The sequence below is a fragment of the Mucor mucedo genome (genome assembly GCF_025094135.1).
Source record: "Mucor mucedo strain NRRL 3635 chromosome Unknown EV154scaffold_51, whole genome shotgun sequence".
NCBI lineage: Eukaryota > Fungi > Mucoromycota > Mucoromycetes > Mucorales > Mucoraceae > Mucor > Mucor mucedo.
The window spans coordinates 100,811-117,375 of record NW_026252335.1 but is presented as its reverse complement, the minus strand read 5'-3'; the positions used below and the strand labels follow the sequence as shown (position 1 = coordinate 117,375).

The 16,565-nt window shown below is 36.0% G+C and overlaps 5 protein-coding genes across 5 annotated transcripts; 1 reads left to right on the top strand and 4 right to left on the bottom strand.

Annotated features, from left to right (window-relative positions):
* Positions 1-942: 942 nt before the first annotated feature.
* Positions 943-1,481, bottom strand: EV154DRAFT_481886 (uncharacterized protein; the record flags this gene model as incomplete). Its single annotated transcript, XM_051598436.1, has 2 exons — positions 943-1,255; positions 1,399-1,481. The coding sequence occupies 2 exons, from the start codon at positions 1,479-1,481 to the stop codon at positions 943-945; spliced, it is 396 nt and encodes a 131-aa protein (XP_051457173.1).
* A 4,611-nt stretch (positions 1,482-6,092) lies between these two features.
* On the bottom strand, positions 6,093-7,519 carry EV154DRAFT_481884 (uncharacterized protein; the record flags this gene model as incomplete). The annotated part of the gene is made up of 3 exons (XM_051598435.1): positions 6,093-6,292; positions 6,746-7,257; positions 7,290-7,519. The coding sequence occupies 3 exons, from the start codon at positions 7,517-7,519 to the stop codon at positions 6,093-6,095; spliced, it is 942 nt and encodes a 313-aa protein (XP_051457172.1).
* Positions 7,520-8,158: 639 nt separating this feature from the next.
* On the bottom strand, positions 8,159-8,746 carry EV154DRAFT_421538 (uncharacterized protein; the record flags this gene model as incomplete). The annotated part of the gene is made up of 1 exon (XM_051596036.1): positions 8,159-8,746. One exon carries the CDS (start codon positions 8,744-8,746, stop codon positions 8,159-8,161), a length of 588 nt encoding a protein of 195 aa, XP_051457171.1.
* Positions 8,747-11,884: 3,138 nt separating this feature from the next.
* Positions 11,885-13,449, bottom strand: EV154DRAFT_564025 (uncharacterized protein; the record flags this gene model as incomplete). The annotated part of the gene is made up of 5 exons (XM_051605816.1): positions 11,885-12,009; positions 12,070-12,344; positions 12,498-12,716; positions 12,769-13,021; positions 13,098-13,449. The coding sequence occupies 5 exons, from the start codon at positions 13,447-13,449 to the stop codon at positions 11,885-11,887; spliced, it is 1,224 nt and encodes a 407-aa protein (XP_051457170.1).
* A 653-nt stretch (positions 13,450-14,102) lies between these two features.
* Positions 14,103-15,529, top strand: EV154DRAFT_481881 (uncharacterized protein; the record flags this gene model as incomplete). Its single annotated transcript, XM_051598434.1, has 4 exons — positions 14,103-14,204; positions 14,459-14,532; positions 14,709-14,818; positions 14,994-15,529. 4 exons carry the CDS (start codon positions 14,103-14,105, stop codon positions 15,527-15,529), a joined length of 822 nt encoding a protein of 273 aa, XP_051457169.1.
* Between the last annotated feature and the right edge of the window lie 1,036 nt (positions 15,530-16,565).

Genomic DNA, 16,565 nt, shown 5'->3' with positions numbered 1-16,565 from the left:
TTACAGCTGTCAAGCCATAAGAATAACTCCTCTCAAACCACATTGTCTATTTGTTCAGATCATCTTTAAGCTCATAGCCTAAAGAATAGTTTAATTTATAACTTAACTCTTAAAGATATCATCCCGATAACGGAATACCATCTTTAAGTGCTCTGCCAAATATGATATTGTTATCATCCTTTCTTTTTGAAAGGAAGAACGGCTATTATGTATCCTACTTCGTATATAAAATCATCCTTTTGAATTCATTATATCCATAAGGAATAGTTTATTTACTCTGTTAATTTTACACATTCGATATCATCTACAGACTCTGTCCTTAAGAATACCATTGTCTCGTCTTTAATTTCACTCAATAATCACATACTCTTTATCATCTTGTACAATTAGTACCAAGAATATCGAAAGTATATAAGATCAATCCACTTCATTTGTCTTCGATTCTGCTCCTATATGAAGATAAGAACCCACTATCGCTTAGTTAAAAGCCTCATTTTATTACACACTCGGATGGCAACCTACTGCGTGGTACTCACTTAAACTATATATTAAATCGCCTTCTATAAACCTCATTACTCTACAACCTAATAAATGTAGAGTTAATTGACATAAATAGAAATAGTCTATATCACAGATCTATTGGTGAAAAACCTAACAAGATCCAGTAACATTGAAAGAATCTAAATATATTCATTCTGACATAAGATCACAAACTTTACTTGTATATTGGACAGCCAAAAAACAGATTTATTGATGACTAATTACTGTCAAATATGAAATTAGTTTCCAGCAGTCGTTTAGTATAAATATATACCAAATTATTATCTTAACATCCTGATCAATAAATTTATAAAGAAATTCTAAACGTACTCATATAGTTTGTTTTGTTTTTTATTTTTGTTTAATCAGACTACGGAATTTATTACATACCTTTTTTTTGAATCACCCAAGCAGTACACTCTTCGTTGTTCGTAGCCAGAATATGCTAGGAAGCAGATTAACTCTGTTTAGGAAAAGCCATTTGCTTTCTAATTTACGTCTCTTCATTAAGTATCGAACATGATAGACATACTTGACTTTGCCAGAAGGATCATAAAACGACTTTTGTCTAGTTTGAACTTCACTGGCCTTTGAGAGAGCATCAGCATGTAAATCGGGGAGATGTTGATTTAAATATAACAACCATCTTTCACTTTCAAAAGTCTTTGGTTCCAAAGCCTTAATGTCAGCACCAATAGAAACATCCGGAGTGAAACTATATAACAACTCAAAAGAAGACTATCCAGCAGACGTATGTTTGCTATTATTGTAAGCATACCTTAAAAAGGGCAAATATCATCCCAAGTTAAAGGATCATCATGGACATAGGTTGCTAATCCATCATTTGTTCTATTGAACCTTTCAACTAGGCTATCGGTACTTGGATGTTGTACAATTGTTAGCGAGCGTTTAATATATAAACGAGAACAAACAATATTCATGACAGTTGATACAAAATTTGAGCCTTTATCCGTGATAAGTGTGCGTAATGTACCAAACTTAAGAACGTTTTTAAATAAGAGAACTTGCGCCACATAATCAAAATAGACAGAACCAAGTGTTATTATAAATTGGTAGTTGTTTTAATGTGGTTTATGTAGGAATTTGTAAAGTTTGTAGTGAGCACCAAATCAAGTTATTAGGTTTGATTACGCCTTTTTATGAGTAGTAAATAAGGTAGGCTTTAGGAAGGTAGTAATACTGTTTGAACGTTTACGTCAAGTTGAGTATAACGATAAGAAATCAATAGTTTTGATTTAGGATGATAGATATATTATGTCTTCAAAAGTAGAAGAATAATATATAAGAGTTAAGGGATGGTTTACTTAGACTGTTTGAAGTATGTATGTTTCTTTTATCAGATGTCTACTATACAAGGTCTAACAATTTATAGAACGTTTTGTTTGACAGAGGTTTTCTTATAAATTAGAATAAACAAAATAGATGGAGAAACTTAATCTCGACTGTTTAAAGTATGTAGGTCTCTTATTACAGAGGTTTACTTTACATGATCGAATATTATACTGAAGGTTTCTTATTACAGAGGTTTTCTAGTATATATGCATTTAAGTTTTTATGCAGTGAAGTTTTTATTACGACTGATTGAAGTATGTAGGTTTCTTATTACAGAGGTTTACTATACAAGATCGTGCTATATATTGAAGGTTTCTTGTTACAGATGTTTTCTAATATATAAATAAAAGAGAAGAAGAAAAAAAGGAAGAAAAGAAGGAAAAAAAGAAGGTAAAAAATAAAGAGCGATAAAGGACTCTGAAAAAATAGATGTTAAATTGAGATAAGAGAAGTCTGAATTTTATTATTTGAATTTTGGAAGGATATTTATATTTGTTATAAGGGCTTGTGTGACCACGTGCTGTTTTTGATAAGGGATTTAAAGGGTGTTACAAAGTCACAGACTGGATCTTTACACGTCCTTCCCCTTAGAAGAGACAGGTCTCCTATGTTTATAATGTTTCTTGACAGCCAAGGCTCTTAAGTGTTTGAATAGTATAAGGTTGTTAAAGCTGCTTCTATATTTGTCGGTGTAGTAATGATGATATTTGAGTGATAATTGTGAATCGGGGTCAACGGTAGTGTCAATAAATAATTTAGTTGTTTTTTGTGAATGTCTTTTGAGGATGGTGAGTAATCTTTCTGTTTTTTCTAATTCTAATACCAGTCGCTAGATTTTGTTAGGTAATTCAGTTGCCTCTTTGTTCAGACGCATTTCTACTATATCAAGGACCATGGATATACTCTCGGAAGTGGTAAGTGGTTTGAGATGGAGGAAGGGCGTGATTTCTAAGGTGTGTTGTATGGGATTCATTGTGTGTATTAAGAGTAGAATTGAAAAAAGAAGGATTAAATATGACTTTAGGATTTTTTAAATCTTCAATTTGTTGCCATGCACATGTCGAGACTGAATTTCTCCGTCTATCTTTTTGAGTAGATATGTAGAGTTCGGGAAACATTTGTGTATGATGTAGGGTCCTTGATATCTATCTTCTAGCTTTGCTGATATGTTGTTCGCAATGATTTCATGATATTTTAATACGAGATCGCCGAGCTGATACGGTGGTTTATTGGTTTTCTCATTTGAAAGTATCCATTTATTCACCATCTTAAGTTGATTTTCCTGGGCTTTGTTAATGTTGGTTACTGCAGTTTGTTGTACTTGAATAAACTTTTCTTTAAATAAGTTAAAGTTGTTGAGAATCATCTCTTCAGTAAACTCTTCATCAAAGACATCCGGATTTCCCATAAAATTATCAAACGGTGTTCGGGGTTGCCTGCCGTACAACAATTCGAATGGTGATAGCTTAGTACTTGCTTGGATTATGCATCGATATGAAAATAAGATAACAGGTAGGTATAAGTGCCAATCCGGTTTTTCTTCCACTGATAGTTTTCGTAGACATGATCCGAAAGTTCGATTAAATCGTTCCACCAGTTCATTTCCTTGAGGATGATAAGCCGAACTAAATTTGTGCTTTATCCCGAAATCATTACATAGGGTGTTTATCAATAAGTTTGAAAAGGGGTTACCGTTATCTGTTATAAGTATACTTGGTGTTGAATGTCGCGAGATTACATCTTCCACAAAGAAAATCATAACTTCAATTGAAGTTGCATGTGTCAAAGCTTTGGCTTCTACCCATATATTGAAATAGTCAATAGCTACAATAATATATCTAGGGCCTCCTCGTGATGATTGCACATGTTTTATATCCATCGACACCTGTTGAAATGGTCCAAGAGGTACAGGTATGACATGAGGTTAATCTAGTTCAATTTCCTTTCCTTTTTGTTGACATCGTTCACAAGAAGATACCCAATCTTTGATATTCTGAATCATTCCATCCCAGTAATACTTGGCCGATATTTTTGAATATGTATTTTTGAAAGCGTAGTGTCCTCCCATTGGATGGTTGTGATACATTTGAAAAGTATTGATAGCGTCTGGTAATGGTAACACGAGCCTGAGAGGTGTCTTTCTGTAAAGGTTGTGTTCCTGAGAAAAATAGTGTTTAAAATTTACTCGTAGATAATTGGCTTCTTGAGGTGTGGCTGAAATCAGATATTCTAAAGTTTCAAGATAGTAAAGTAATTGTTCGTATCTTGTGTTATCCATGTTGTAATAGTGTAAATAAGTTGATAATAATTGTGTTCCAATAAAATAAATGTAGAAGTGAAGAAAAGATAGTTGAAATATTTACAAGTTGAAACATAAAGGGGTTTATATACATATTTTTAGTCTTGGTGAATGAGACTGGGATTTATTGCCGGTATTCCATTAGTATGTTGAAGTTGTGGTACAAAAAGCCTTGGTTGTGCAAGTTTTATGGCATTACGGGTCATTGATTTTAATATCCAAGTCGGGAGAAGAAATCTGCATTTTCGTTTACTCTTCCGGGACGATAGATGATATCAAATTCATATTCTTTGAGGATAGCAACCCACCGAGCGAGAATACCCGTGTATTCCGTGGTACTGTTGAGGATTCCTCTTAGACTAGACTGATCTGTGAGTACCGTAAATTTCGAGCCAAGAAGATATGGTCGTAATATCTCCACACACCAATTCAGTGCTAGCAATTCTAATTTGGACACTCCATAGTTTTCTTCCGATTGTTTCAAGCCTCGACTAAGATATAGTATCACACGCTCTTTTTCTTCGTCGTCATATTGACTGAGAACACCACCAATACCAGTACGTGAAGCGTCTGTCATCAAGGTAAATGGCGTGTCAAAGTTGGGTCGAATACGTATAGCAGCTTCGGTTAGGACTTTCTTAAGAGCTTCAAACGCTTTAGTGGCTTTTTTATTCCATACGTTCGGTACTCATTTCTTGATTTTTGTTAAATCATGTACAGGTCTAGCTATACTGGCAAAGGCGGGTACGTATCTCCGGTAATAAGATGCTAAGGCAACGAAACTTTTGATTTCTCTAACTGTAGTAGGTTGTTGGTAATTCAAGAGTATTTCTACTTTAGCAGGGTTTGTTGAAACACCTTCTTTGGAAACTACAAAGCCCAAAAATTCGAGAGAGTCCTTAAAGAAATTGCACTTGGATGGATTCAATACCAATTTTGCTCTTCGAATGCACTGGAATACTTTTTCAATGTCCAATATATGTTGTTCGTGAGATTTAGAATATATATTTTGATCATCCAAATACGAAATAACACATTGACTAAATAAATCTCTGAATGTAAGCATCATCAATCGACTAAAGCTGTAAGGACTGTTAGATAAACCCATTGGCATACAATTATATTCGTAAGTTCCAAATTTGGTAACAAAGGCTGTTTTTTCTTTACTATAAGGATCCATAGGAATCTGATGGAAGGCCGTTCGCATATCTAAAGCAGAGAACACTGTTGCTGTTCCTAACCGATCCAGTAAAACATGGATCCTTGGTAATGGAAAGGCATCCTTCTTTGTTATATCATTCGATTTTTGGTAATTAATCACCACCCGATAGCTTTTTGTATCCTTCTTTTTCACCAAAATGATAGGCGCAGCGTAAGGGCTCGTTGATGGTCGTATGATTCCTAACGCACAGTGTTTATCAAGTTCTTCTTTTAATGCAACGGATTCTTCGGGAGAGATTCTGTAAGGTCTTGTCCGTATGGGAATTTTATCTTCAGTAATAATTTTATGATATACCAAGTCTGTTTGTCCCAGAGTTTTACCATCCCTGTCAAAGATATCTTTAAAATTATTTATCAGTTTCAAAAAATCAGCCTTCAACTCCTCCGAAGTTTCTCCTATTTGGGTCTGATCCAATTGTTCTTCTGATAAAGTAGAGTCTTCGGTCACGCGGATGTTTTCACTTTCCTCTTCAGACAGTGGTTTGATTTCATATGTGGCTAAAACCTCAAATTCTGCAATCATGGCAATAACAGTATCTTGATACAACGTTATGGAATCTTCGGTCATGTTTTGTAATTGGGCCCGAAATTTATATTCATGTGGTTCCAAAATAAGTTTAGACAAGGTTATATATGGTTCAAGAGAGGGATTTATTTCAAAATATTGCATGTTGGATTTTTAAGGCAAGTTTAAGTTTATAGGAACATTGGATTTTGCAAGTATAATAAGGTTTCCGCCTTTCTTGATTTGTATACGACTATCCTTGTTTTGTACTTGGCTATCCTCCTTGGTGGTAATACAATGAAAATCATTGGTGATAGTCATCAATTCAGCTTCCTCTTCGGATTCATCCTCGACTTCAGATTCTTCTTCGGATTCTTAGCTCGTATCATCCTCTGATTCGGATTCTTCATATTCGGGTAACAGAAAATTCAGTGCCGTGTTTTTCTTATTCATCATATTAGTCACAGGTTCTTGTGTTTCTTTATTGAAGAAAATGTCAATCTTGGTCAGTTGCTTCTTATAAGTTATCGTCATTTGTGGGAGTTCGTAGTTGATAATAGCTTTAGTTCGCTGTAACCAATTGTTTCCGATGATTAAAGGGTAAGGCATGCTGGGTAACACTTCCACCGTGATAGGTACAATTAATCCATTAACATCGATAGGTACATCATATATAACCCCTAGAGAAGCATATTCCTTGTTGTTTCCTAGAACAAATTTTTTAGTGGATGCTGCATCGATTGAATATCCTAATACATCGGCTAAACCCTTCGTAATGATGATTTTTGAAGCTCCACAATCGATTAAGGTTTCTATCTTGGCTTGACCAATTTGCATTAAACAGCGTAAGGCAGTAATTCCCTCATCTTCATTTTGATTTAGATTTGCAAATGAATGTGGATGTGCGGTAGCGGAGATTACGAATTGTTTAATTTTATTTTTTCTGTCTTTGTTGAAACGGGTTTGCAATGAAGGAATGACGTTAAAGAGTTGCTTAAAACTTATCCCTGCTGTTCTGTCGAGCATATCAGATGCAATATCATATCCAGATTCGTTGATTCGTTGACGAATGGTTCGTTTTAGTGATGTACTTTTAGGTTTTACTCGGTCCTCGATCATTGGTTCTTCAGCTAAAATTGGTGGAATGTTGAGGTTGGGTTCAATAGTGGTGACAGGTGGAGCTGGAGGTTTGGCTGATGATCTTGTTTTTGATGATTTTATTATAATTTTTCTTGATATCCCATATGGAGCAGCGGGTAAAACTTGGGTAACTTCAGTTTTTTCGGCTGGCATGAGAGTGTTTTGTGATATAGGATTTGGAATATTAGGGATCGATGGCCTATAATCTATCGACTTAAACAGTTTTTTGACTGTTCAGATGGTTTGCTATAATGTTGTACAGGCATCAAGACTTGTTGTGAATGATTTGGGATGTAGACCAATTGTCCATTAAATATTTGAGTACTGTATCCTTGTCCATAATTGGTTTGATTTTCCATTATCTGAGGCTGATGCCATTGATTGGGCATAACATTACTAGGCATGGCAAGATGTCCATGGTTCATTATAGCTGCCTGCATATTTCCTTGTTGAGGTTCCATAATTGTCAAGGATTGAGGGGCTTGTCTACTTCCATTTGATGGTTCCGTGTTGGGCTACTGATTTCCTTGGCTCTGATTATTATTGGAGTAGGTATTGTAATTATTGCTGCGACTATTGTAAAATTGACCTTAATTGTTATATGATCCGCCGTTTGTATTATTATTACGATGATTACTGTTACAGTTACCAGGTTGATTATTTTGTTGTTATTCTAATATCCATTATTAGCATAAAGATTGGCTTCAGTATTGCGTCAATAATTATTCCCATTGCGATTATTAGAGTGATTATTGTTGTTATTGATATTATTGTAATTATGATTTGTATTGCCATTGTTGTTATGATAATTGTTATTAAAGTTGCCGTTGTTATTATTTTTGTAGTTGTTTTTGTATTTTTGTTGTCGTTGTTCATAACTGTCTTGTATAGCTTTGGCGGTTTCAGAGCGGATCAATTCTGTAAGTTGAGATGGTGTAATGGGAGCTTCTGTAGAAGAAGTTACCATAGGTTGCAAAGTTTCTATGGGACTTGTCGGTACAGAGTTAGAGACAATAGGAGAGGCGGTGGTAGAACTAACTGAGTCTCTTCCTTGAAACAGCTCGTTGCTTCGAGAAAAGGTGGCAATTTGTTGGAATGGGTTACGGAGGTTTGACTTGAGGAACTCCATGGTGTACGGGATAGCCATTCCAATATCCTTGTGCTAATCGCACACAGTCTTCATGTGTTCCCGCACCTGTGCATACGCAATGTTCTTGTATGGCAAATAACAGTCCATATTTAAACCTTGAGCTTATGGTGGTTTCATCGGTGATTCCCGCAACAACAGCAGCTTCGGTTAATCGATTTAAAAAATTGATGGGAGACTCATCTTCTAATTGACTGATTCCGTTAAATGCATCTTTTCTTTGTTCTTGCATTTCTTCTGTAAAATATTTGCTTGTAAAAACTCCAATGACCGATTGGTAAGCATGACTAATTGCTTCTTCAGCACTTGGGTACAAGGTGTCCAAGTCGGCTCGAGCCTTTCCAGTTAATAATGCCTTGAATGACATAACCTTTTGTCTATCCTCAGTTATATTCTTGAGTGCAAAATAATCTTCCAGATTGTTTTTAAATTTGATAAAGTCTTCACCGTCATAACCGCGGAATTGATATAGTCTTTTGTTAATGTTGAAGGGTTCAGTGGATGAGTATGATGACGCCAACACAGTGGATCTTTGCGACATGTTAATAGGTAGTCTTTGGTCCATTTCGAATAATTTTTGATGATAATTTCCCCTGTTAGTGAGCACCACGTATCATAAATTGGTAGTTGGTTTAATGTGGTTTAGGTAGCAGTTTGTAAAGTTTGTCGTGAGCACCAAATCAAGTTATTAGGTTTGATTACGCCTTTTTATGAGTAGTAAATAAGGTAGGCTTTAGGAAGGTAGTAATACTGTTTGAACTTTTGCGTCAAATTGAGTATAACGATAAAAAATCAATAGTATTGATTTAGGATGATAGTTATATTATGTCTTTAAAAGTAGAAGAATAATATATAAGAGTTAAGGGATGGTTTACTTAGACTGTTTGAAGTATGTACAGTAGTGCTAAAAACTGTCTCACAAAACTTACATCGACGATAACATCCGCCTTAACTACAGTATTCAAAAAATTAAAAATGCTCCTAGAAGAGGGATGTTATTTACACGTTACGCAGTAGTTAGACGTTTTTGCCGGCGTTGCATGCACTACAAACATAGAAAACGTCTTTTTCACATTAAATTGTTTCTGTTTATGGCGTTATACGGACACTTTTTTCGGCTTCCAAATAAGGGCTTTGCCCCAAACTTTTTTTGTCATGCCATTGGGACTTCGATAGCCATTTGCTATAAAAATCCCATCTAAAAAACTTGTTTTTCCCAGAACAATGTTTTACTGTTATTTTCGTATTATTTATACTTGCAATGCCTAAAAAACTTAGCCAAGACACCCGAAACAACGTGAAGTCCCTTATTGCTTGTGGAAAAACAACTAAGCAAATAGTTGAAACAGGAGTATCCCGAGCTCAAGTTATTCGAAAGAAAAATGTGAATGGTCCTGATCTCGAGCAATGTAATGGTGGCCGACCAAGTTTGATTCCTAAGAGAACTAAACAAGTAGTTAGTTTTCAAGTTTGAAGGGGTTATTTAGCTACAGCTAAGGATGTTCAGAAGTATTTGCAAGAGATCGGTTACAATTACGGCTATTCTTAGATCACTTACTTAATGAGATCTCTTGTTCTTAAATCATCATTCAAGAAAAAAAAACCACTCATTAGCAATGTCAATAGAAAAAAAAGATTTCGTTGGGCTAAAAAACATAAAGACTGGCCCGTAGATGACTGGAAAAAGGTTGTCTACTCGGACGAGACAAAAGTAAACAGATGGGGATCTAATGGAGCTCAAATTACTTGGAAACTTAAAGATGACTCATTGCAGCCTCATAATATTCAAACAAGATTGAAAGGTGCTGGCGGCTCTATAATGGTCTGGGGATGTATGACATCACTTGGAATAGGCTATGCATGCCGCATAGTGGAGTACCCAATTAATTCCGAGCTGTATACTCACATTCTGGGCACAACATACAAGGACACACTTGATTATTACGGATTAAGCGGTACGGATGTGATTTTCCAACAAGACGGAGATCCCAAGCACACCTCCAAATTTACAAAGCAATCGTTGGAAACAAATAAAATCAACTATATTCGAGACTGGCTACCCAATAGTCCCGACTTGAAACCCATCGAACACCTTTGGTATCACATAAAAGTTAAGTTAGACAGCTATTCGACTAAGCCAAGGAATACCGATGAATTGTGGGACCGCTTCAAAAAGGAATGAAATGGTTTCACTTTGGAGGATATGCAAAGGTATTACGAAAGTATTCCCAAAAGAATCGAGGGAGCTATTAAAGGAAAAGGTGGTTATACAAAATATTAAAATAAACATCGTCCCTCTTCTTTTGACCTAAAAGTAACCTTTTTGTGATTGTTTATATGTTGCCTTAAATAGCATAACTCCAATTACCAAAATAAATAATTAACTGTCATTAACAACTCCTCTTTAAAATTTGGAATCCGTATCATTGTTTTTCGCCATATGATATTAATTTTTAGTTTTTGTTAGACAGTTTTTAGCACTACTGTATGTCAGCTGCCGAAATTGCACCAACAGAAGTACGAGTGATAGTTTGGAAAGGTAGAGTCGCATTGTTAGTATCTCTCTTGTACATTTGACACTTCGAACAACCAAGAATCCGATTCCTCACATATTCTGTCATGGACCGCCACAATCCCACTTGCTTCACCTTAGACATAGTCTTGTCAAAACCAAAATGACTACCAGTCAGAAAATTATACATTATCCACAATATCTACGCTATCAATTTGCGTGGTAACACTGGAACATTCATCTTCCAGAATGCATTATTGTTGTAAGAGAATAATTTAGTAGTTGACTCTAGCTTTTCTTTTCCCTTTTAAAGAGCGGAGAAGATATGATCTTCTTTTTGTAAGGTCAACAACGACGGAACCTCCACATCTGGAACATTTGAGCTAGACAAAGACGCTTGTACCTGTTGATGTTGTCGACTCAACACATCAACATCAATGTTGTGTACACTTCCTCTGTGTACAATCATAAAACGATAACTTTTGATAGTCATGTTCTAACGGGGAATTCGACAACGAGGCATTTCTGTTGTCAAAATCAATTTTAAACCAATGTTATACGTAAAAATGTTAAATTCAGAAGATTAATGTAACAATAAAGGTAGTCTAGTGACCACACTATCACCAAACACGCTTCAATTGTACTATAGTTTTGCTCGGAAACTTTCAAAGAACGACTCGCAAACGCAACAGGTCTATCATGCTGAACTAACACCGCACAAATACCGAGCTAACTTCAATCTGTATATAGACTGAACGGAGCTTGTGGATCCGGGAAAGCCATATTGGTCAGGTTACACACAGTCTGTTTAAATTAATCAAAGATAAAAGACGTTCCTTGGTCCAAGTAAAATCGTCATCTTTCTTCAGCAACTATATAAGAGAGCTGCAATCATTGCCAAATTCTTAATAAATTCGTGATAAAACAATATATACCAAAAACATTGTAGCGCTTAAATTAATGGCGGTAAGGGTCAATCACCGATATTCGTTGTTTTGTCCGTATTTGCACGAATTCCACGCGCACAGAAGAGAAAACCAAGAAATTTGACTTCTGGCTGAAACCATTAGCATTTTTTTGGAGAAATCCTAAGGTTGAAATCTTGCAATCTAGCTAACACAAATTCTTAACTTGCAAAATGATCTAAAATGTGTTATCAAAGCGAATTTAATCATCCAAGTACATCATTATATTCTTCAGACCAGTAATTAAATCAATTGTAGTGAAATAAATATGACGGTTCAACTGATCTACCAATTGGGAAACTCTAAGAATTGGGTACTTGTCGGCAACTGTCATGCGGTTTAAGTCTCAGTAATCGACGTAAAAAAGCTTTGTATCAGCAGGCTTACTCAATAACTCCACAGGAGACAAGCAAGGGCTATCACTAGGCTCAATTACACGTTTCTGCAGATACTCGATCACCATTTCATCAATCAACCCAATTTCCGCTAGGGGTCTGCGATAATCACGAGTAGCAACAGGATTAAAACCGCCAGTTTCAATACGATGCTTGTACGGAGCGTTAGTTAAAGCTTGTTGTTCGTCAACTGCAGTGATTCCACGAAATTCACTTGACAGATCCTGCGTAATCTGCGCTAAATCCTGAGAAGAATTGATATGAGCACTATTTACTTTAAACAATTTTTTAAATGGTTGATTAACCAAATCTCCTCAGATTCCATCCAATCCATGCCAAAGATCATCTTCTTATGCAGATCCGCAACAAATATACCTGTGCTACAGTAGACATAATAACTTCGGTATTGAACTCCAAAACGCTAAACTATCGGTATGTTGGATCGTGCCATTACCATACGCGATGTCAAAGCCAGGGCAGGAAGTTACTAGCAATCCAAATTCCTGTGCTTTTACCAAATCAATGGAGCAAATCATAGATCCAATGTCGACGAATACTTTCGGCAATTGTCTTCCATTCGGCATAAGAGCGTCAACATAAGAATGGCCCTTTGCTCGGCCCACGGTCGCTAAGTTCATCCTAGACCTGCAAAAATAGAAGGAAATACTTCTTTAACAAGATCCTCTGTTACCTAACTTTTCTGTTATCTAGAATAGTTTCGGAAATGATCATCATTTGTACGAGAGTTGTTACCCGAATCACCGTAGTTTCCATCGATATCACGGCTAATTCCACCATTATCACGGTTATTTCCACCATTATCACGGTAATTTCCACCACTGGGTTTAATTCGACAATCTTTCTTGAGATGGCCAGGTTTCTTGCACCGATAACATACTCTTGTTTCCCGAGGTTGTTGAACGTTCTAAGACGTAGGATACAAACTAGGAGTTATCAAAGCAACAGGTAACACGGAAGTGGAGTTGCCATTTCCGGCTATATTCAGATGAATTTCCTTACGAGAACAAATAAGAATTGCTTCATCGAATGATTCGGAACTTTTCATTATCAAAATCTCGCCAAACGTGCGAGAACGTTCTCCGCGCAAATTATGTAACTGCAGATAAAGGGCAAAACCGTTAGCTCGTTTAAATAAACTGATTATGTAATTTATACCGAATTCATAGATCGGCATGGCGTCTCTGGACAAGTTTTTCAGTCCTTGCAAAGCAGCTTCATTTGTACTAAAACCACCGGTATACTGCTTCAAAAAACCACCAGAGAATAGATCCAACGACCGTTGGGTCGGATCGGGCAAAGCCACAAACCCGGTGAACGCTGTATGATATAAATAATTACCAAGGTCCTTCATTCTTGGTACCTCTGACACACCATCATACTTCGTATACCACTAGTATTTTGGAGGCACCTCGACACTAGCAGCGATATTACCACATTGTAACGTTTTTTTGCATTAGAGGCAAAAACAGCCACTGTAACATCCACTTAAACAATAAGTAGATGGAACTCGTTTTCTTGAAGAGGATCAGGGAAGATTAAAAATATTAAGATGGTGATCGATCGATCTCCTTGAATGTTTATTTTTTTGTAAAAATCCTCCTTGCATTAATATCGTTTGACTAACGATCAAGACGTGGCTAAATTGTACCAGAGGCAGGTTTATTATTTTGAGTGTGATCGCAACCACGACTAGACTGGCATAAAAACGAATTTCACAGTCATATAAATTGTTGTTACATACCTACTTGAGTATATTCTTCCGTCCTTATTAATGGTATTCTTTTGATTCACACATATTTTCGTTGTAATGAGAAACAAGATTGAACATAAATAAGTATTGCGGGAGGATGTAGTTTCTTACTTCAGTTATTTTTCTTCTTATCGTAATACATCCAACTTTCAATAAGTTCTATTTATCTTGTCTATAGCGTCTATATACGGACTTCCCATAGCAAACGTAACTAATTTTTTCGTGTATAGACTAGTTAGTTATTCAATGAAGTAATGTTGTACTATCTGCGTTTCGACTCCAAAAAGACTATTAGAGAACTATTTACGCCCAATTACAAACTGCCTGGCAATAGCCGGCGTGTTACTTATAAAGTAGTAAGTGAGAAACCAATTTTTGCACACCTGCTATGACATTATGCCTACTAAAATGTCAAATAGTTCATATTTTAACTTGAAGCTTTTCAGGAATTATAAAGTTTTATCTGTAACCGTAGGACAATGTTAGACAATATACGAAAACTTGCTTTAGTTGTAACATACTTATAATATAGATACATTTTGTAATACCCATTTTTAAGACAAAGTCCGCTTATTATTGAAGCGTTATTTTAAATGGTGATAATAATCAGGAATTACTACGACCTATTTGTGATATATGGATTAGTTTGCAAACTCCGGTTTTAGACATCCTGTCAACTGTATCGTAATGACGTTTCAGGACATTGAAGTTGCAAGGACAAAATTGTTCTTGCTTGGATCCAATTTCGTACCAAACGTTTCTCTGACATACAGTGACAACAACTAATGCTGAAAATGTTGTACCTCGCATTGACCTGCAGACTCAAAGAAAATAAGAAAGACTTAACTTGCTTATGATAGTCTACTCAGCGTATTTCAACTGAATAGCAAAATTGTGATTATATTAATTCTTAAACAACGACCAGTAGTTGTGGGGGATTCAGTCAAGACATGCGAATGGGATCTGCATGGTACAGATTCCTCTATACTTCCTTCACTATTTCCCAAAAAAGAGTCTAGTGCTTTAATTCAGACAGCGATTTCTTATCGGCCAATCGGAATTGGCTGATCTTTAAATATCGTTCTGGACTAGAAACAAAACACGAAAATTTTCCCGTCCTCTTTTTTTCCCTTTTCTCCCTAAAGTTTTTGCAATGAACAATAACAGTGAAATCTACTTTTCTGAAAATCAATTTGACATTAGTAAGGAGTTGTTCTGTAACGGCGAGTTTGGACATGGCCTGGATCAGTCAACTGTTCATGAGTTGCAACTATTGGATATTTCCATAGTTAATACTCTTGAGCAGTTGGCTGGTACAGCCATGCCTGCTCTGCCCGTTGCAGACAACTCCTGTACCGCAACATTGCCTACAGCAACAAAATCGTCTTCTGTAGCATCAGCAGATACAACAACAACAACGGTAGCAGTAGTTACCCGTAAAACGAACAAAAGAAAAGCATCTTGTTCTGTTTCCTCGGAAACCAAACAGAAAAAAAAACAAAAAAAAGAATTTGCTTGTCCTTTTTGCGACTTCTCGTGTAATCGCAAATACAATTTGCAAACCCATATGATATTACACAATCCTCATCGTGTAAAAAAACATCAATGTGCCGATTGTGATCGCGGTTTCGACCGAAAAGCAGATCTTAAGCGACATAATACCAATGTCCATAAAAAATAAAGCTTTTTTTATCTAGTCCTTGCTCACTATTTATTCATGTTTCTGTCTTTCTCACTTTTTATTAATTTTTGGGTTAAAACAAACATAAACAATAAAATAAGAAAAAGAGCATCAGCTACGATTTGTTTTATATTTCATCTACTCCAGGGAGAAATTCGTATCAAGGACATGTTTTCTGTAGATCGTAGCACTGGGGTTTTAAAAAAAAACCTGTATAACCTATGATTCAGGTTGTAAAATATCGCAGTATAAGGATGTAACAAAACTTGAGTCGTCGTCCATCATACCGACCAGTTATGTGAATAACATCTGTTAGAAGCTATAAACAAAAAGAATTGATATTAGAGCATCCCCAGCGGTTGATTAAATTTTTCATTAAATATAATCATTTTTTTTGTGACCAAATTTGCTAAATTGAGATTTCTCCAGCTGTTGAGTAAAAAAAAATTAAAACTCGGTGCCTGTCATTTTCTCCTGAAAAACTTTTGTTACTTTTTTTATAAAACTTTAACTGTCCTAATGTCAGACTACTATTTAACATCAAGTGATGAGGATGAAGAAGAACCTTACATGCATAATCTTACAGTGAAGACTTTGAAAATTTTGAAAGCAGAGTTACCCAAAAAAAAAAGAGACGTCTTGTCAAAAAACGTAATATTATTTGGAGAAAACGGGACGAAGGTCATCAATCCCTTATGAGAGACTACTTCTCGGAGACGCCTATCTATTCAGACAAAATGTTTCGTAGAAGATACAGAATGAGACGAAGTCTATTTCTACGAATTGCCAAGGAAGTGGAGGCTCACGACGACTACTTCGAGCAAAAGGTCAACGCAGCCAACTGCTTGGGGTTATCGCCTCTCCAAAAGATGACCGCAGCCATGCGTCAGTTAGCTTATGGTCTCGGATCCGACGCAATCGATGAATATCTTCGTATGGGCGAATCAACTGCAATGGAAAGTCTCAAAAGATTCTGTTACGCCATTGTGGATGTTTTTGGGAAAGAGTACATGCGAACCCCCACACAAGAGGACGT